The 22,500-nt window shown below is 46.4% G+C and overlaps 2 protein-coding genes across 5 annotated transcripts in view; both read right to left on the reverse strand.

Annotated features, from left to right (window-relative positions):
• The window catches only part of LOC137431330 (zinc finger protein 608), a 1,424,803-nt gene that overhangs the window by 473,519 nt on the left and 928,784 nt on the right, over positions 1 to 22,500 (reverse strand). The gene's annotated exons all lie outside the window — the stretch shown is intronic.
• Positions 1 to 22,500, reverse strand: part of LOC137431325 (protein-lysine 6-oxidase) — an 84,144-nt gene that overhangs the window by 38,532 nt on the left and 23,112 nt on the right. For 3 of the 4 annotated variants that reach the window (XR_013624099.1, XM_068122541.2, XM_068122542.2), the window contains exons 4-5: positions 14,590 to 14,746; positions 8,830 to 8,925 (exon numbers count right to left, since the gene is read on the reverse strand). Coding sequence is in view for 3 of the 4 variants with exons in the window: in XM_068122541.2 (XP_067978642.2) it covers positions 8,830 to 8,925; positions 14,590 to 14,746 (253 nt within the window). In the remaining variant the exon portion in view is untranslated. The remainder of the gene's footprint in view (positions 1 to 8,829; positions 8,926 to 14,589; positions 14,747 to 22,500) is intronic. The other variant, XM_068122543.2, reaches the window with a different exon arrangement.

A 22,500-nucleotide genomic window follows, 5' to 3' on the forward strand; every position in this document is an offset into this window, starting at 1 on the left:
TGTTGCCCTACCTAATTAGCATAGCTCCACCCCTCATATGGAGACACATATATGATCTTACAGGACAGTCGGCCTAACTTCGATACATTAAGGTTTCTTCTTCGCGACATTCGGTGCACGCTAATCTAAACTATTCTATCTGGATGAAGGTATTTCATTACCTATCCCACACACGTAACAATATATCAATATATCAATATATATCAATATATATCAATATATATCAATATATATCAATATATATCAATATATATATATATATATATATTTTATATATATATATATATATATATATATATATATATATATATATATATATATATATATATATATATATATTGATATATATTGATATATATTGATATATATTGATATATATTGATATATATTGATATATTGATATATTGTTACGTGTGTGGGATAGGTAATGAAATACCTTCATCCAGATAGAATAGTTTAGATTGGGTGTGTCATGTATATATTGATATATATATATATATATACATATATATATTGATATATTGATATATATTGATATATATATATATATATTGATATATATTGATATATATATATATATATATATATATATATATATAGATATATATATATGGATATATATATATATATATATATATATATTGTTGCGGAAACGGAGTACGGCACTCCCCTTAGCGGGGGGGGGGGGGGGGGGTTAATCCCCCTTCTGTTTGTACTGGCCATCTCCGCTCCTGAAGCTACCCCGCTCCCTTGTGGGGTGGGATTGCCCGAAGCGATTGGTCAAGGGATTCCTGTACGCATCCGGCAATCCCTCCACGAGGCAGGTGGGCAACTCCATTCGAGACCACGGGCAAGATGTTCTTTGCCTCGCGGTTTTTAGCAGCCCGCGGTTCGAACCATTAACAAATACTAAACCCGATTCATATGCATCGACCAAATCGTGCCACAGGTATTCAATCACAAAGACGATCGGATGTGGAAGAAGAAGCCAAAGTAAGGAGGAACAGGAATTTATTAACCAATGATGTACAAATCAAGAAACCAAGTGAGAAGGATAGAAACGAAAATAATTTACAGAAGAAGAAGACACAGTGCAATTCTAGCTTCTCTATACAGGCTTAACTTATAAACCCCAGACAACACAGACAAACAGACGACAGGCAGACTTACATGGGGATGATGACAGGAATGACAGGAGGTTCGTTCATCTGACGAGGTTCCGTTCCGACCCACGACTCTCTCTCTCTCTCTCTGTCGGTAACCCTGGGATTCTCCTCTCCAGTACCTCAAACCCAGCTCCAGCCTTGAACCCAGTTCAGCAGCATGCACAGCTTCTCGTACCAGCCTCTCGTACCAGCCCAGTAGCATGTTCCCTTCCTTCGCGATTGTCGCACGCATATATCAAGCGGGGTCATGACACACCCTCAGCCATTTGGGTACCGCCCCCCGTGCTCTGTTTTGTGGCCTTATATGGCCATGCCTTGTTGCCTTATTTGGGTATGGAGCTGAACAGCCCCGCCCCCCATGGTGAGCCACGGGCTTGTAGCCTTACTTGGGCATGGAGCTGAACAGCTCCGCCCCCGTGGTGCGCCATGGGCTTTTGGTGGCCATATATGGCAATGCCACGGTCATATTACCTTATTTGGGTATGGAGCTGACAGCCCCGCCCCCGTGGCGCGCCATGGGCTTGTCTCTTCTCGGCGACCCCGCCCTTCTTGTCCAAACAGAGCACGGAGCACATATTCACCATGGCAGCGAACGCCACTTCCAAACCAGGGCCAGTTGAGAGGGCGCACACCCCACGCTTGTCAAGCGGTTTTGCACAGGGAGGGAGAGTTTGGCTGGGAAATGCAATCCTTGAAGGGGACCTACCTTATTTCATTTGGTGCAATGCAATGTCAACTAGTGGAGAACAGAGCCTTAACTAATACACATAATAAAGAAATAACTATAGAGAGGTTCTATGGTTCTCTACGTGTGTGCGATGGACTAACTAAGGGGGCGACCTTTGACCTTTACCACAAATGGAGGTATTTACAAGAACTACTATTACATTATTTACAGAGGGTGATATTTACAATAATTACACCAAGTGCAGGATTCTCAAATCCGCAACACGGCACCCTCATCCTCCAGGCACGTCCCGGGCCTATAAAACTTTAACTTAATGTGGCACGTAGGTGTAATTCCCTCTCCAATTAACCTGACCCTGAGTGTGACAGTTTAAAAACACAAATAAATATGTCCCGCTGTTGCATTGCACCCTGCCTAACAGATTCACGCCCACAGGATAACCAAATTGCGGAATGGTTTTCAAACTACACATGAACGGTGGGGAGCATTATTTACAAGTGACGTTAATTGTATTTACAAAACGCACCCCAGGACCTGCGATTTTTATTTTGGGAACAAAAATAATCCTGTGGGAGGGGAGGAGACAGCATGCACTGCATCGACGCACCAGCACCAATACAGAGCACCAAAACACCCACAGTGCACCGTCACCTCAGTTCAATAAAACAAACACACTGTTGGTGGTCTCGCTCTTTGGCTCCCTCTGCTGGCCGATGTTCTTCCAGATGTTGTCATTCTTGATGGCTTGCTGCCTAGTTGCAATGCTAATAAATAAAAAGCACAAACCGTGTCCATTTTTATTTATGGCCCACAGGGGCCGACTATGAGTGGTTCACCTGTGGGCCTGGTGCCACCTCACCGGGTCCGCAAGCAGGATCTTGGGCCATTGTGGCCGGTCCCAGCAGAGGGGCCATGCCCCAACCCGTGGGGTCCATGAGTGGTGCTCAGCCACAGACATGTGGTCCATAAGTGGTGCGTGGATGCAGGCAGCTGGTTGCGGGAATTTCGGGCACACAGACGCGGCCTCCCGCACGCTCCCCCTCAATGCCCAGAGAGCACGATCCTCGGGTCGGGGAAGGAAGACAGAGATGACAGGTTAGCGAGGAGTAAGGTCACAAGGGTACACATCAACAAAGGCAATGCAAGGTGAGGTGCACACGGAGAGCGAAGTGAGAAAGCTCGTCCCTACCATACGCCACCCCCACTGTCACCTACTCCACCCTTGCCCTTACCCATATTTACAACAATTTACAATTCGTCTCTAGCGTCATGTCTTCCCCATATCTCCCCTAATACCAAATTCATCACAATCCCTCTGACCAAATTTGCCATAAATTCAAATTTCTCATCAATTCCTCTTAAGGAGGAAGAGGTGGAACATCAGCACAATGTCACAGCCACGTCATGATGCGTCTCACAATCCAAACATTTGCACAAAAATAACCAAAACATGGCATGGTGTGGAGTTACGTCACCTCAGGTGAGTGGATGTAGATGGTGCGAGGAGATTCTTAATCCTAACTATCCTCTAAATGACTTTAATACACTTTACACTACCCGGGGTCTTTCCCTGCCAATCCATTAGCCATCTTACACTCTATGCGGTTTTAACAACCAAATTCCCATTGACCAAACTGTGGTGCTTCATCAATTTGGGGTCTCACTCCCTCGGTTCCACTCCCTGTGCCTTTGAACAATTTCGGGACTGAGTCGTGTGGCTCCCCTAACAGGTCTACTTACCTGTGCGCCTCCGCCACTGAAGTTTCCTCCCGAGTGTACCTGCTCCTCGCTAACCTACCTGGGGAAGGCCCTCTCTGGCCCTTAACCCCCTCGGTGCCCTCTCTGGCACTGGGCTACCCGGGTCCTTCCTTTGGATCCTCGGGCCCCATTGAACTCTAACTGGCTCCCAGAGCCTACCTGCGGCCTCACCTGCCCGACAGACTACCAGTGGCGGAGTGCCCAACCAACCATCCCTCTAACAGGCCACCTGCCCAGTCTTTTCCACGTCACTAATGCACCCATCCAAACACGATTCTACCACACGCACCACAGATGCCAATATCCAACCACAATTTACCTATACCCTCTACCTAACTCTTAAACTACCCTCCCCGGGTATTCGTGATGGGGTCCATCCTCCCCATACACACCTTTGCACGAGCCGCTACACTCCACAGTTTCCACCATACTCACTCCACACCATCCATTCCACACTTCATGTATTCCAGACCATTTATTCCATACAACCATGCTCACCTGTTCACTTGCACACCTGTGCAATCACACCTGGTGCTTCCTGCACCCTCCTTCCTCCCAGGTTTCTTCATTCACTCAATACAATGCACAATCACAATTATTTCCCATGCACTGCTCCATACACTTCCACGCTCAATACAACCCACAATCACACTTTTCACCATACACTTCCACGCTCAATACAACCCACAATCACACTTTTCACCATACACTTCCAACTCTCCAAACCATTGCCTCAGGCACCCAAATTCTCCCACGCTCATGCACACATCTTTCCCGAGCATGGCCTAGCAATTCCTCATTTTCTCAATACTAAGACTCTCACACACACACGGCATCATCTGATCTACCTGGTACCCTTCTAAAACTCGCGCTTCCCAGTCGCCCCTTATATTATTGCGCTCCCTCGTCATTATAATCCACCTAAACTGCTATGTCCCCTACTACCTGTACAATGTCGCTACTTACTCCTCATGTCACCTATGGTCATTCTTCTCTAGATCCCTATACATTTATCCAAACCCTCCCTCGGCGAGCTTACACTGCCAAAAACCCCATAGCTAGTGCTCATGTGCCCCGTTTTTGAGGGATGGTGGATTTGCCATCCCTCCACCTCGGGCATCTCCCACTATTAATTTTGCCATCAAATTTCCTGCAAATCAAAATTTGCCAATCACTGCCAATCATTTTACCAATCATCAATTTGCCAATCATTACTGCCAATCCTATTCACTATTTTCAATTTCGGATCCAAAACACTATTACCATCACAGTCCACTATATCTGAGCCTCGGTGCGTCGTTACCTCATTAAAACTCGGCTTCGCAAAGCCGAGCAATGAATTTGGGTGGTTTGGTCGCCTGCAGGTTGAGTCCGTCCGGCATTCGGTTCAAGGGAGGCGGCATGCTCGGCCCGAGATTCCACGCACCATCTCGGCGCGGATCCTTGCGGTCTCCGGCCCGATGGCTCGATCCCGCCCCGCCGGAATGCCGCAACCACAAGGGGGCACCGTTCCGATCCCTCCTACCTGCCCTTGAACCGGACCGGTCGCCTTGCCCGGCGAGGCCCAGACTCGACCGTGCGGGGCGGGGCCAGGCCCGAATCGTGCACGACGCTTCGAAGATAAGCGATGCAGCACCGATCCGCGCCAAGCCTCGCATCCAACAAAGCGCACCGCGCCCCGAGTGCTCACGTCGGCTATCCGTCGCCCTCAACGCTACCCCGTTTAACGTCGATGCTTTACTTGCATGCTCACACGCATACGCGACCCGTTTTACACTCACCAAGCCTGGCATTCCAACGCCGCCTGTACATTCCACACACTCCGTCCATTCCACCACCGCACTCCCTGTTACACACAACACCTCTCGCGCACACTCGTCATTCGCACACTTCATTCCACACCTCTCCTCCATTACGTCCTCCATAACACTCAACATGGGCGTGCACTCTCGCATCCACCCACTCACGCGCTTCAATGGGCTCTCCCGCACCCGCGCCACAACCAACTCAGGTGTGCTTTCTCGCACACTCTCGCCGTCCATCCCAAGTGTGCATCCTCGCACCCGCTCCTCCACCAACTCACTCTCCGGGTCACTCTCACCCTCGCATGTACACTCTGTATCGCTCTCACTCTCTGTGTCACACTCCGTACACTCCGACGTGCATTCCCGCTCGCACTCGGTTTTACTCCCACACTTTATAACACACTCACTCGCCGACGCACACTTTTCTCCTCACACAAGTGCCATTCTTTCATACACCATGCCCCACGGACCTCCCACAAACGCCCGGGTGCCATATCGACCCCAATCGCGCGACAATTCTTTTCGCGCCAAAGACTCTGTCGAAAAACCTCTTAGCACCATATACAGCGCGACTCACCTTTGGAATCCTCTTCTCCACGTGCACCTGCAAATCTTTATACGGATTAGCAAGTACCGCATCAGGATGTGAATTCAGACTTTGTACAATATCCATCTCTCCCTGCCGCGAGTGCTTTTCTAAGCCCCCGGTCTCTCCAATTTCAATTCCCACTACTTCTTTTTCTTTATTCACCTCGACGACCGCTGGCTTTATTAAAATTCCCTCTTCCACCTCAGCGGTCGCCGGCTTTTCCATACCCCGGGTCGCGATCTCTATACCCATCATTTTAATCGCGCTTTGCTCCGCCTCGCTCAACCCGCGCTTCTCAACCCGCTTTACCTCGTCGTGCACCCCCGCAACCTCCTCGCTCAACCTGCGGTCAACCTCCCTCTCGGCTTCCCTTTTCTCATATGCGGCTTGCCCCCTCGCCAACCCCTCATTAATTTATTTGGCTTGGACAATTATGCCCCCCAGTTTGTCCCCTAATCTGCTTCCGAATCCCTCCAATTTGCTTCCCAACTTGTTCCTTACTCCTCCCGATTTGCCGTTTAATCCCTCACATTTGTTGTCTAAACCCTCAAATTTGGCTCCTAGCCCCCCGATTCGATTTCCCATATTACTTAACCTGTCTCTCAATCCCCCGATTTGGTTTCTAATCGCTCCCCCATTCTGTTTTCCAATCCTCCAATTTGGTTTCCATGTCATTCCTCAGGTCTTCACTCGTCTGGACCATGAGGGCCCTCATTTGCATCATAAAGAGGTCCAAATTCACCGGTGCTGCAGGCGCAGCTGCCGCAACCCCACGCGAGGTGCCATTTTGTGCGCCAGAAACTTCGTGCGTGAGGCCGCCATCTTGTGCTCCTGAAACCTCCGCTACCACATCCTCATTGCTCTCCTCCTCTCTCTCCCCCCCATATACATTTCCCTGGGGTCCTGGGTCGACTCTACCCCTTCTATCTCCCCTACCGGCATCCGGTCGCCTTGATTATCCATGGCACGATTTTAAAATTTAGTGGTGTAAAATAAAATTTTGGCCACTCGTAATTTTGAGTGCGTTAAGCGCACTTCGGGTCCGAATCTCGCTCCTGACACCAATTGTTGTGGAAACGGAGTACGGTGCTCCCCTTAGCGGGGGGATGGTTAATCCCCCTTCTATTTGTACTGGCCGGCTCCGCTCCTGAAGCTACCCCGCTCCCTTGTGGGGTGGGATTGCCCGAAGCGATTGGTCAAGGGATTCCCATATGCCTCCGGCAATCCCTCCACGAGGCAGGTGGGCAACTCCGTTCGAGACCACGGGCAAGATGTTCTTTGCCGAGCGGTTTTTAGCAGCCCGCGGTTCGAACCATTAACAAATACTAAACCCGATTCATATGCGTCGGCCAAATCGTGCCACAGGTATTCAATGGGGGAAATCACAAAGACGATCGGATGTGGAAGAAGAAGCCAAAGTAAGGAGGAACAGGAATTTATTAACCAATTATGTACAAATCAAAGAAACCAAGTGAGAAGGAAAGAAACGAAAATAATTTACAGAAGAAGAAGACACAGTGCAATTCTAGCTTATCTATACAGGCTTAACTTATAAACCCCAGACAACACAGACAAACAGACGACAGGCAGACTTACATGGGGATGATGACAGGAATGGCAGGAGGTTTGTTCATCTGACGAGGTTCCGTTCCGAACCACGACTCTCTCTCTCTCTCTGTCGGTAACCCTGGGATTCTCCTCTCCAGTACATCAAACCCAGCTACAGCCTCGAACCCAGCTCAGCAGCACGCACAGCTTCTCGTACCAGCCTCTCGTACCAGCCCAGTAGCATGTTCCCTTCCTTCGCGATTCTCGCACGCATATATCAAGCGGGGGCATGACACGCCCTCGGCCGTTTGGGTACCGCCCCCCGTGCTCTGTTTTGTGGCCTTATATGGCCATGCCACGGTCTTGTTGCCTTATTTGGGTATGGAGCTGAACAGCCCCGCCCCCCGTGGCGAGCCACCGGCTTGTAGCCTTACTTGGGCATGGAGCTGAACATCCCCGCCCCCGTGGCGCGCCATGGGCTTTTGGTGGCCTTATATGGCAATGCCACGGTCTTATTACCTTATTTTGGTATGGAGCTGACAGCCCCCTCCCCCGTGGCGCACCATGGGCTTGTCTCTTCTCGGCGACCCCGCCCTTCTTGTCCAAACAGAGCACGGAGCACATATTCACCATGGCAGTGAACGCCGCTTCCAAACCAGGGCCAGTTGAGAGGGCGCGCATCCCACGCTTGTCAAGCGGTTTTGCACAGAGAGGGAGAGTTTGGCTGGGAAATGCAATCCTTGAAGGGGACCTACCTTATTTCATTTGATGCAATGCAATGCCAACTAGTGGAAAACCGAGCCTTAACTAATACACATAATAAAGAAATAACTATAGAGAGGTTCTATGGTTCTCTACGTGTGTGCGATGGACTAACTAAGGGGACGACCTTTGACCTTTACCACAAATGGAGGTATTTACAAGAACTACTATTACATTATTTACAGAGGGTGATATTTACAATAATTACACCAAGTGCAGGATTCTCAAATCCGCAACAATATATATATATGTGTGTGTGTGTGTTTGTCTGAGTCATTCTTAAGCATTGCAGTTTCAACCTCATTCCCACTCCTTGGGTCATATTCACACACCACCCCCATTTTTAAATTCATTCCTTTGTTAGACACACTTATTTTGAGCATTGACCCCACAATTTCTCACTTTTTCCCAATATAGATTTTTGAGCTGTTTTCTACTTCATCCTGTTTTCTCGACATCGACTGTACAATGTGACCTTGAAACATTTAATAGTGAAGGATATTCGAGACTTACCTTAAGTATGTATTCTCCGGGTTTCACATCTGTGATGTCAATCCACTGACAGTCAATATCTGCATTGTATGTGTCATAACACCCGGGGCTCAGACCCTGCAAAGACGTTATAGTTTTCAATCTTCTTCACATTCCATAAAACAACAAAGTGCATATTACATGTATAAAAAAGTGAAATTTTCCATCCTTCTTGTATGTCCTGAAAAAACCTCTTTCCTCCCCTCGTATTACTTACTCCACCCCCATTTATTTTGCTTTGTCCATATTGGAGCCACGTGAACTTATTTTCCTGGACTAATGGGCTTTTTGGTGGTGATTTTCTCATCTAAAAAATAAAATCATCCTTCCTTGTGAATGGTTAGTTTAGTCATTAGGCTATTGATATACATTGTATCTTCTATATAAATAAAGGAGGAGTGTCTCTGTGTGTGTGTGTGTGTGTGTGTGTGTGTGTGTGTCTGTCTGGATGTCCGCTTATAACTCAAGAACTACACATCGGAGAAAAGTTTTAGACACAGATTCGGAATCAGCATAAAATTCCGGTGGTTATAGGCTACTTTTTAGTTTAATATCAATGGTTTAAAAAACCGCGCCAGCTGCAATTCCATGGTGTAGTTTGTGGCGGCGCTATTGCCCCTTTCCGATCCCATGACACATTGCGGTTCCGATTCGCGATAAGGTCTATGCGCTATCACCGACACTTTTCCACCTTTTCCATACCTTTTAATCAGATTTACCTTATCGTCCATCGTAACCACATTACGTTTGGAAACACGAGCATTATCCTTCTTCAGACCCATGGCTAACACAGACACAGTAAAGGAATACTGTACGTCGCCTCTGTTTTGAATGAGAATCAGCGGTTGCGCGTACATACAGTATACTGTACGTACATATTTATATATTTTTAATGTGCTTTTTATTGTATTTTAAATTGTTTTTTAGCTTCTTTTATTGTTAATTTATGTACTATTTTATTTATTTTAAATATATTTTTAAGGAAAACAAATGTTTTCACGTCCGTAGGAGTGACGTAATGTCGCACATAATGACGTTTGCTGCCCGGTCATGAAAGAAATTATGATTCTCTTGCCAAAGTGACATGAAGATCAGGCAGTAAACCTCCCAACTGAGTTTCTCAACAGTCGTCAGCCTCAAGGACTCCCAACACACAGGTTGATTCTCAAGGTGGGAGCACTAATCATGCTTCTAAGGAATCTTGATCCACCAAAGCTGTGTAATGGAACACGATTGACAATCCAGCAAATGATGAAGCATGTCCTAGAGGCAACCATCCTCTCAGGACAATACAGAGAAGAGAAAGTATTCATTCCAAGGATACCACTTATTCCACCTGACCTTCCATTCTCCTTCAAGAGGATTCAGTTCCCCATCAGGCTATGTTTTGCTATGTCCATCAACAGGGCGCAGGGGCAATCAATGAAGATTGTAGGCCTGAACTTCACAGAACAAGTGTTTGCCCATGGCCAGCTGTACGTGGGCTGCTCGAGGGTTGGAAAACCAAACAATCTTTATGTCTTGGCACCAAGTAAGAAAACCAGAAATGTTGTATACCCAGAGGTTTTGAGAAATTGAAAATTGAAAAAACGTCATGTAGGAAATGTACTGTGATATTGCTCTAAAATATACATGTTCTTTTCATCATATATTTGTATTATTCTTATTCAACCCGGGCAAAGCCGGGTACCTCAGCTAGTTGTATATATGCATGGATGACGATGTATTGGTGTGGATGATGCACAAAATATATAATGGAGAAGAAAGTAAAAAGCAATTTTGGGGGGCAAACCCCTAAGTTTTTCCTGCCATGAACAAACTTTAATACATCACGGGTGATGAAGGTTGTGGTCAAGCTTTATCAAAAGTGTGTGTAGTTTTGGAGAGGAGAGTAAATACCCATCTTGGGGGTAGGGCGGTTCAATTTCCCCCACCCCTATAGACCCCTTTAATGAGTGCAGATATTGATGCGGTCAATACACCTTAATTAGGCATCAGACATGAGGCTTGTGACCAAGTTTCATCAAAATTGTTTGTTTGGTTCAAACGATAATGACTGATGTGTTTACTGACTCACTGACTTACCGACGGACACTGTTTGATCGCATAAGCTCACTGAGCTAAAGTTCAGGTGAGCAAAAATATATGATTTTTTTTCTTATCAAAATTAAATGCGTCATTGTGAAGCAATTACTGTAAGTAAAACTATGTATTATGGCCAAAATGGGACCAACAGATCAAACTGTAAAGGTGAAATACAGAATTATCTTGGCCATGAGGGATGTTCCAAATTCACAAGTGCACACTCACATTTATTTTGACTTTTTGTGCACAAATTTGAGGCTCATGGAAAAGCTACATCACAGACCGAAACAGAAATACCACATTGGAAAGTGGGAAACACAGCAACAGCGGGGTAAAGGGATAAAACAGAGGTATACTGTACTTGGAGGAAGAATAGGTGAGGGGGAGATAGAGAGCAGGGTTGGGGGAGGGTTAATGAGGACAGAAGGGATCAAAGGAATTGATGGGAGATGACTTGAGGAGGTGAACAGCCATGTGAAACCCTGCAGGGAAGGATAAGGTTGCACAGATTGAGCAAGTTGGTTCCTCGGGTGAGAAAAAAGAGAAACAAATGAGTGTAGGTAAGTAATGAGTCTAGGTAAGTAATGAGTCTGAATTTGTGGACTCTGACTTGAATTGGGTTGCTGGCAGACCACATGCGCCCTGGAGAGACATGTTGGGGATATGGGGTGGGGAGACCGAGCATGCAAGTGCATATGGCAGAGGTTGGGAGACCAGAAAGGAGTCGGCAGAAGACAGAAAGGCCACCGACCTGTCTACGATTTGGGAGTAACAGGCCCAGTGTTTCAGGTTTCTTTCAGGAGTTTCCAATGATTTTGAGTGCCTTGTTGTCCACGGCATTAAGATGTGAAATGTGTGAGGCAGGGGCATCAGCCCAAAGGGGAGAGCAGTACTCTATTGAGCTGCGGATGAAAGCCAACATTTCATAGGCAACAAATCTACATTTGTCCAATCCAACAGTGAATGTCTCTCAATGTCTCTATGTCTGTGTCTAACTCTCTCCGACACAGTAATTTATTTAGCTGGGCTGCAACTAAAACTGCTTTAAAGTAACTCTCTCACTGCAAGTAAGTGAGCCGGCATGGGTTTCCCTCTTCCTCGTTCAATGTACATTCATAAAAAACTTTGTACTGAGTTTATCAACTTGATGAATCTCTGAAATTAATTTTTGTTCTACTCAGTGTGAAAAGAAAAATCACGTTTGATTTTTCTTTCGGCACAAGCCTTGCCGTCATCTTGAAGTAAACATCTTCTAGGCCATGGAAGTTGACATGTGAAATTGTTGCTCTCAAAATGTCACACAAGCGTGCTTAATGATTTCAGCGCATTTGAAAGCAAGAGATGAAGAAAATAATCGGATTTTTTTTCTTCAATACGAGTATCATCATATAAACTGGCTTGATCTCCAACTCCAGAAACAGCAGGATCAGGTAAAGTAGGGCAAAATGAAGACAAACTCGACTTTGCACAAACAAAAATAATAGAAAAAAGGCAAATTTTGAATTTTTTTTGACCCATACTCATTTTCTGCTACGTGAGAGGAAATGTGCCCAACCCCTATTCCCACAGCCCCCTTCAAAAAAATATGGTTGCCCAACTATTCAAGTCGAGGTTGAAATTTTTTCATTTGAAATAAAGCTTTTGTTTACCCAGTTTTTGAAGCTGTTAAAATCATTGGATGGAAAAATAACACGTCTGGAAAGGTGAGCACTGAGCAGTGACTGCTGCTGTAAAGCATTCCTTAAAGCAAATTCCTGACTGTTGAATCGCTTCTTTGGAAACAGCTGCAACAACTATTCTTTGTTTATATGAGGGACGTTCAAAAAGTTCAACAAATGATATCCCCACAATAGTCCAAGAGACACCATAATGTAGGAGGATGGGCTGTATATTTACATAAATACATGCATACAGTATATAAATGAGTATATATACATATATATATATATATATATATATATATATATACATATATATACATATACTGTATGCATATATACACAAATACATGCATACAGTATATATATTGTTGCGGATATGAGGACTGTATATTTTTTTGATTGTGTGAATTATTATTATTGTTTATTCTGCGCCTCCTGCCTCCGGAGCTGTGTAAAGGTCAAAGGGCATCCCATAATTAGTCCATAAAGCATCCACACCACAGCCAATCATAGAATACCCCTGTTCAATAGTTATATCTTATTATGTGTTTTAGGGTAAGGCTGTGTCTCCCATTAATTGAAATACTCCATTGCACCAGTGAAAGAGATAGATTCCCTTCATTCCCACTCCCAACACTTCCATTCCCCCCTTTTCGTCAATTGCAATTCGCATTGCCAACTGCATGTTGGGCGGTTTTCCCTTCATCCGCCATTGACCACGAGGCAGGGTTGGGGAAGAAAGGCGGGTCCCCACCTCGTCATAGAGGGGAGGAGTGAGTCAGCCCCACTCAACCAACCACGAACAAGGGGTTGGACTTGGAGAGGGTGTGGAGAGAAACATCGAGGAGGTTCGCGAAGGTTGAGGGGCGGGGCCTATATAACCCGCAGGCAGGGCGTGTCCAAGGCAGATGAGCTTTGACGGGATGAGCTACGACAAGAGCGGAGTGTGTGGTTTTTTTGGTCAGAGCTGGGTTGGTCGTCAGTGGTGGTCAGTGTTTGCGGAGAGTGGAGGGGTTGCGTTGAGTTGTCGGTGGTGAGGAAGAGTTGGACTAAGCAAGAGAGAAAGAGTCCTGGAGTTAGTAAGAGAGAGAACCCGTCACGCGAGAGAACCCGTCACGCCAGACCCCCCACCAGCAGCGTTGGCTTGGCTCCACCAAGCAGCTCCGACCCGCTACCCCGCGCACACGACAGGATCGGTGGCATCGGCGGCCGTCGAGGTCCAGCCCGACGTCCCGTGCGGGATCAAACTCCAGCCAGCTCCGGGCCTTCCTCCAGCCACCCACCTCCTGTCATTCCTGCCTGCAATTTCCATCCATTTGCGTACGTGAGTTTGTTTTGTTCGTGCTGTCCTGGGTAGTAACAATAAGTCTGTATAAGCTAAAGATTGCACTGTGTCACCTGCGTCTCATGTCCCTGTAAATAAACGTGACTGCTTGCTTCCTACTTATATGTGTAAATAATAAATCCAATTACTCTTCTGTCCGTCTTCTCGTCTTATTCCTTTTCCTCTTTGCATTCGGTCGTTTTAGAGTTTTCCAGATTGGGCAGCTGCGGTGCGATACGGCCAAAGTTTGGGTGGAATCGGGTTCTAGTCGGGGAATAACTGTTCGGTCGCGGTCATACGAACCGCTCGGTCAAAATAACATCTTAACCGCGTCCGCAACAATATATATAGTATATATACATAGTATATATACATAGTATATACTAATCATGCATTGAAAAGTGAAAGAGAAAAAGCTGGCACGTCTTCGACTACTGTGTGTATCTCATTCATAAAAACTTTAGAAAGCCTTTCCTATATTCAGAGAACTAGATTTACTTGCGTTTCAAACAATAACATCATACATTTTCACATGACTGTGCTTTTTCACATTTTCAATCAGATTTCAATAATTTTTCTACAATAGGCTACCATGCAGATAATAAACCCCATAAGTAAATACGGTACTCCCTATTCCTTTATAGATACCGCTCTTCTGGTGGAATTTCGTACCTGACGATGTACTGCACAGGTGTATTTCTTCAAGAAACCATAATCACATGATGTATCTTCCAGACAAAAGCTGGCTTTGTGCCCCTCAGCAGCTTGCCTCTGCGTACGCTTGTCAATAAGGTCGTAATGGCTGAACTGGTCCATGCTATGGTAATGTCTGTAACGAAATAAGGTCACATGATGTGCTTGGCTTAGCCTCGGCTTCAGTTTACCTTTAAGAACGAAAGAAGCTTGGACTTATAAATCTAAACACACTCTTCACAAAATAAGAAACTGGGAAATTCCAACCATGCAATATTATTTGTGCTTTTGTAATCATTGTGTTATTTTATTCTTTCAACAATACTGTCCTGTGGCTGGCTCTCAGTTAACAACGAGAGTATGCCACGGATGGCAATCAAGCTTTAATGAAGGCATTATCCAATTGATGGTGGATGACACGCGAGACGGAATGAAGAATACCGACTTACCTGGTCAGCCTTGGTGACGTCTTCACGCTTTGGAAAGAAACTCAAACCGAGGCGAATTTTATATACAAAAATAACGCAGCTTTATTGCCGGACCCCGATACAAAGAACGTGCCGGTAAAAACTAAACCCCTGTAATGGAGCGCTCCCACACAGACTTCAACTACAGGACGAATGGAAGGATAAATAAAACAAACGTTGTGTTTGTGGATGCTGTTGTAAAATCAGAGTCTCACAACCGCTTTCTCGATCTGAGTTTAATCTGAATCAATCTCAAACAGCATCGAAGAAAGACTACATAACAGCCATCATTCATGTACACTGATAGGCATCAGGAGTATATATAATATCGGGTACAATTAAGCAAGCCTCATGCAAATATAATTTCCTCACTATCCTAAGTAAGCACGTAATGGTCACAGGTCTGCCCCTCGCTTTCAGCGGATGGATATTTATGAGAGCACTTCAGTGGGCAAGAGATGTTACTACACCTGGGTTATAACTTATGACTTAGAGTTCCTATGTTTCACTACAATCCTCCCAGAGAGCAAAAACTTTGCAAGCAAGCCATTTTAGCAGAATACACATTGTACTAATCAGCAATCAATTATAGCAGTATACCAAAGAAACACCAAAGAACACCTATCATGGAGTTACTACCACCCAAAGCGCTCCGGACGACAGCTCTCTCTTCCTGTGCGGGTTCTATATACATCCAAGCTGTCATTTGGTTTGCTCAGGTCTTCCTCAGTCGGCGCTCTAGTCAGTTCAGGTGACCGGATCAGTACCGTGGCTCCATCCAGGTCAGGTGACCTGGAAGGAGACTCGGACAACGGAACCTCCGTACTGGACTCAGACTCGTCGGATTCCCCGCAAGGAGCGAGATGTCGCACCGACACAGTAGTTTCATGGCTGTCCGGCATTCTAACCCGAGCGTAATCAGAATTAGCTTGAATGATTTGTACCTTGTCGACGAGCAGATCGTATTTGCTCGGACGCACGGCTCGTTTGAGATAGGCCGGCCCGGGTTCGGAGAGCCAAGCGGGCAGTGACTGCCCGCTACCTGTACGATGCTGGTAGCGAAACTGAGGGTCGTGAGGAGTCTCATTTGTAGCAGTGCACAATAGGGACCGAATTGCATGTAGAGCCTCCGGTAACATCCAAGTCCACTCATCCGGTCCCAACTCCCGGGCCTTGAGTCCTCGGGTAACGGCCCTCCATATGATCCCATTAAAACACTCAATTTGTCCATTTACTTGTGGCCAATAAGGGGTAGTGCAGCGGAAAGCAATATTCCGATGCAACAGGAAGGCCCGGACTTCCTGAGTCATGAGGACAGCACCCCTATCAGTATGAATGAAAGCAGGATAACCGAACATCACGAACAAGAGCCTCAAGCAGCGAAGAACCGACCCGGAGGACATGTCGTGACACGGAAACGCGAACGGGAATCGGGAGTACTTGTCAATGATTGTAAGAAGATAATGATACAAGCCGGACACTGGCAGAGGCCCTTTGAAGTCCATAGCTAATCTCTCCCATGGCTGGCTAGCTTGAATCAAAGTCCCCATGTCTGGTTTGTAGAAGCGCGGTTTCAGCTCCGCGCAAACAGGACACGCTCGACACAAATGACGAACGTCCTCCACGGATTAGGGCAAGTTCCGGCTGCGCACAAAATGCGCCAATCGCGTGACACCCGGGTGGCATAGCGATTCATGAAGTTCGCGGAGATCCTCGCCTATGGTGAGGCCCGCGCACACTCCGGGCCGAGATAACGCATCCGCAGCTAAATTCTCCCGCCCCGGGCGATATGTGATCTTGAAACTGTAGTCAGCCAATTTGATGCGCCAATGAGTTATCGTTTCGTTTTTAAAGCGCTGTGCATGTCGCGTGTCATACATAAACGCAATGCTCTGTTGATCGGTAATTACTTCGAACTTCTTGCCAAGCAAATATGGCCTCCATCGTCTTATTGCTTCTACCACGGCATAGGCTTGTTTCTCGACAGCAGAATGGCGTCTCTCACTATCCGAGAGGGTGTGAGAGAAGAAGGCGACCGGTTGCCCCCCTTGGGTCAGGGTCGCCGTGATGACACAGATGGGCACGTCAGTTTCCAAGACAAAGGGTATGTTCTCGTCCACCAAGGTTACAGCCGCGCTAGCTATGTCTACCTTCAGCCTTTGAAAGGTGGCCTTGGCGGCTTCGGTCATTGGGAATGTTTTGCAATCAACAAGTGGGCGGAGCTTCTCAGAGTAATTCGGGACCCAGTGAGAATAATGTGCAAACAAGCCAAGAGCCCGTCTCAAGGACGCACGATCACGCGGCGCCACCATGTCTAGCAAGGGTCGCAGGCGCTCTTTGTCGGGTGTTATCTTCCCTTGAGTCACCGTGTACCCTAAAAGATCAATCATCCTCGCAGAGTAGCGACATTTGTCCTCATTGAAAGTTAGATTATATTGTCGCGCGACCTGTAAAAACCGCCGCAGATTAGCGTCGTGGTCCGCTTGGTCTTGTCCACACACTGTGAGATTATCACGGTACACAAAGACATCATTTAATTGCTCTTTTGCAATTATGTCATCAATCACCCTTTGAAAGCACGAAAACGCCGTTGGTTACGCCAAAGGGCAAACGCGTGAATTGATACAACTGTTGTCCCGACTCAAACCCCATATAGAGTTTATCTGCCTCGCGGATGGGTACCTGGTGATGCGCGCAACACAAATCGAGCATACTATAGACAGCGTATTGAGCAACCTGTCGGACTCGCGAGTCTAGACCGGGAAGTGGGTAGGCGTCCAGCTGCGTGAATCTATTTATAATTTGTGAATAATTAATCGATTACCATCCGCTTACGATGATTCTCTGTTTGGACCACCAATACATGAGCCCACCAAGGTGATCGGCTCGGTTCGATAATCCCCTCCTTTAACCCTATCGGACCCGCTGTCGACTTTAGTCGCCATGGCCATACTCAACCTTCTGACATGAATTTCACCATTCATATAACTGCATGACACAGCTGGAAATGGCTGGTCCTCACGAGCAGCGCTCACTTTAGTGGAACGGGTCCGATAGGGTTAAAAGCCGTCTAGTTTCTTCGGAGATGAATTAATCGTTCGGCCCGTGAGTGTCATCTCGACTTGATCGCGACCGGCGTGCAGTCTCGGGAAGTTAGACTCGGGAATAGTGACAGCGGCTCTATAGACATTCCGGTCAAAGCACACACAGAGAGTATAGTTTCCCCATTAAACGTCATCTCCAGACGTCCGTGCCGATGAAGAAAATCATGTCCCAACAGCACGTCGGCACATAGAGTAGACAAAATCATCAGACGGACATCCAGATACATCGTGCAATTAACCACTAACTTGACACGGCATTCCCCTTTGGTGCACATCCAGAGCGACTCCGAGGCCATGATAATTCTCCGCGAGGTCCCCAAAACCGGCCATCCGTGCCGTCGTACAAGGGCCATGTCAACGTAGCTCTCCATCGACCCTGTGTCCACAAGAGCGTTAACAGACTGACCTTCGACCAGCACCGGTACCACGGCGCTCGCCAAACCATGCGGTCCAGACAGTGCCAGGACTTCTATAGGCCCGGTTCGGGCCTCGCGCGTCGCGGTGATCCCAGCCAGAGTCGAACCTCGCCCTCTAGAGGCACGGCAAACCTTTGCAAAATGACCTTCCCTGGCACACGTGTGGCACGTCGCGTCCCGTGCCGGACATGAGGCTCTAGGGTGCCTCCGATTGCCACAAAAATAGCACTTAGTATTGGCTCCGAAAGAGGCGGTCGCCGCCAGGCTTGTACCTTCGGCTACGAGGACTTCTGGCTGGCTCGGCTCCATAGGGGTATCAGCATCCTCACGCTCCATGGTAGAGGAAATCTCCAGACGTTTCTCCCCAGTGAGTCCCGCAGTTACATAAGGTCGACCATACGACTCCGATTGAGCCTGTGCCAACTGTAGTACTCACGCCTGATCATATGCCTCTTGTAGGGTCAGGGTGGGTTTCTCAAGCAAACGTTGACGGATCGAAGGTGTATGAAGCCCGGACACAAAGGAGTCGCGCATAAGATCGTCACACATTTGTTCATGAGTTTGAACCTCATGTGCACATTCCTTTCCCAGCCGACGTAGTTCTTGAAGGAATTGCTGAAGCGATTCCGAGGGGTCTTGCCTCCGAGTAGCGAGCTTGTATCGGGTATAGACCATGCTTCGAGGCTTGATGTAGATACTCCGAAGTGCCACCACCGATGTCGCATACGTGGGACAATGTGAGATGTAGTCGTGGATGGTGTTAGTCACATGACAGTTGAGAACAGAAAGTTTCTGCGCGGCCGTGATGTCAGCATATGTCTCCATGTAACTTTCGAGCAAACATAACCAATGTCTAAGCTGGCTCTCCGTGTCATCAGCTTGAGGATCCCCACTAAAAGGAGGTAGTTGCAGGAGCTCGTTCATCTCAAACGGTGACAGGAGTTGATTCACATTAAGTGTTGTAAAATCAGAGACTCACAACCACTTTCTCGATCCGAGTTTAATCTGAATCAATGTCAAACAGCATCTAAGAAAGAATACATAACAGCCATCATTCCTGTACACTGATAGGCATAAGGAGTATATATAATATCGGGTACAATTAAGCAAGCCTCATGCAAATATAATTTCCTCACCATCCTAAGTAAGCATGTAATGGTCACAGGTCTTCCCCTCACTTTCAGCAGATGGATATTTATAAGAGCACTTCAGTGGGCAAGATATGTTACTACACCTGGGTTATAACTTATGACTTAGAGTTCCTACGTTTCACTACAATCGCATCTTATCTTTGTCTGGATGCAGCGTCCGTCAGGAATCGTTAGGTCCGAGCATGTCGTCCAGGCTCCAAGCGTGCAATCTGGACGCGGCTCCGGTTGGCGGGAATTAGGCCTCGATGCGTCCTCGTTCGCGCTCCACCAGGCCCACATACGCCGCTGCGCGGCAAGCCTCGCGTCCCCGCGCATTCGTCCAAAAGGTCCCGTGGGTGAATGCCGGGTAAGAGGATTGTCGGCGCTCCGACGTCTTTCCAACGTACAACAAGCATGGCAATTTTTTGATCGCAAGGGAAGAGGTCCAAACGGGAGAGAAAGGAAGAGAGATCCGGGCAGGAAGGAATCCAACAACGAGAGGAAGGAAATGTCGGCCAGCGAGTGCTTTTACTGGCCGTCTCGTGACATCAGCTCTCTTCCCATCCAACCAGTGCGTCGCTTTTCTTTCGCGCCCTCCTCGCGTCACCGGCGCTTCTCCTCCAATCAGCGCATCGCTTCTTGCACGTCTTTCGCGCCCTCCTCTCTGATTGGCCGAGCGCTTCGCGCCTTTGGTGTTGGTGTCATTGGTCGGTGGTCAATCAGTGTGGCACGTCCTTCATCTTCCCTACTCTGCCAATCGGCGACCTGCTCTTTACTCGCCCGTCCCCCCTGTCAATCACGAGTCCTTCTGGGTGTGGCTATTGCCTGCCTGATCGATGTTTGCCTGCCATGCTGCCATAGTGCACGGTCGCTTCCGGTCTGTTCTTCCGTCAGTTCCTTTGTTATTGTGGCGGAGGGGGGAATTAATTAATTTGGTGTGCTATTGGGCCTAACTAATGTATATGATGTGTTGCCATATGGGACACTGGATAGATCACAGGTTTGACACATGGGGGAATTCGCATAATCCCTACTCTACCTATCACACGATCATCCTTGTATGATCACAGGTATACACTTAATCCGACAAACTGCCTAAACAAACTTATTACAGGTGAGGATTCCCTATCACGACAGCCGGAGCATAATACCTACGCAGATCTACCTGGATATATATATGCCCTACCTAAAATTCATAACAATATATTCAACTCAGTGCCATTATTAGAAGAGGAAACCTTTTTCAAACCAATGCAATCTTTAAAGTTTTATTCCAATCTTTAAAATTCATTTGAAAAGTGAACTTTAAAAAATAGTGTTGAAGAGGTTTTACTTATTAAAGTAAGGTGAAATAAAATGCAATGCCCTTAATTTACACAAAATATTAATGTCATTATTATTATTATTAGGTTTACTCTCCATGAAATGGAGAGTAACCTATTATTACTGCTAGAGTTTTTCTTATTATTATTATTCCGACCTATTTTGCACCTCTGAAAACTTCATAATTAATGTTCTCAGCAACTGCTGGTCGGATTGACAGGAAATTTTCATTATATGATCGTCTCGGCTCCTATAATTTTTTATGCTAATTAGGACGTCATAGGTCACGTGGTGTGGGCGCCATCTTGTAAAACAAATTCAACTTTTCCCCTCTGTATCTCCGAAAGGGCTCAATGGAAAAATTTGAGGAATGGCTCATTCTAAAGAACTCTTCAATGGGAACAAAAGACATGTGTATCGAGTATATTAAAAATGCTAACGTTAAGAGGTTAGAATTCGTCAAACAAAAAATTTTCTCCCCCGAAAATGGGATTTTTTTCCCAGATGCTTAGTTAAAAAAAACTCAGAATGCAAAAGATTTCGAAGTCATACGTCACATGGTTCGGCCGCCATCTTCTTTTTCGTGAAAAAACACAAAAAACCCTTTTTCTCTGCAACGGCTGAACGGATCGAGCCCAAACTTGGCATGCATATTCGCATACCCATGGCGAACAAAAGGGTCAGCGAGCACGACGTCATCCGACACATGGTTTCAGAGTTATGACGTTTTAAAGCTCAAACTAGAAATGGTATCCCCTCCATAATTTGTGGAGATATCGAGTGGCAGCTTTACACAAATGTTCCTCATGGGGGTATGTTTCAACGTTACTTTAGACGTTTGGATAAATCACAGGGTTTGGCCGCAATAAATAATGGAAATTAAATTTTAAAAAGCTTGTAACTCTTGAACCACTGCATGGATCGACTTGAATTTTTAATGTAATGTAGCTCTCATCGAGCGGAACAAGGGTGCAAAATTTCAAGATGATTGGATGTACGGTCTCGAAGCTATAAGTCTTTATTGTTGAAAGAAGAAGAAACGCACCCTTTTGTCCTTCCAGGCCATGTCTCCCAGTACTATTGCCATTTAAAGTTTTAATTTCCTTTAAAAAACATTTTCTCCGCAATAATAGGGCTGATTGAGATCAAATTTTCACCATAGGAGGGAATCGGTCTGTAGAATATTTTAATGGTAATTATGACGTCGCAGGTCACGTGGTTCGGCCGCCATATTGTTTTTCGTGAAAACACGAAAACCACTTTTTCTCTGCAACGGCTGAACAGATCGAGGCCAAACTTTGCAAGCAGAATCGCATATCCATGACGAACAAAAGAGTCATTGAGCATGACGTCATGCGTCACATGGTTTCAGAGTTATGACGTTTTTAAGCATGAACCTTTAAAACCTAGCTCCTCCCTCATTTTTGATCCAATCGAGGAGAAACTTCAC

This window comes from Myxine glutinosa, chromosome 7, assembly GCF_964187855.1.
Source record: "Myxine glutinosa chromosome 7, kmMyxGlut1.1, whole genome shotgun sequence".
NCBI classification, from domain to species: Eukaryota; Metazoa; Chordata; class Myxini; order Myxiniformes; family Myxinidae; genus Myxine; species Myxine glutinosa.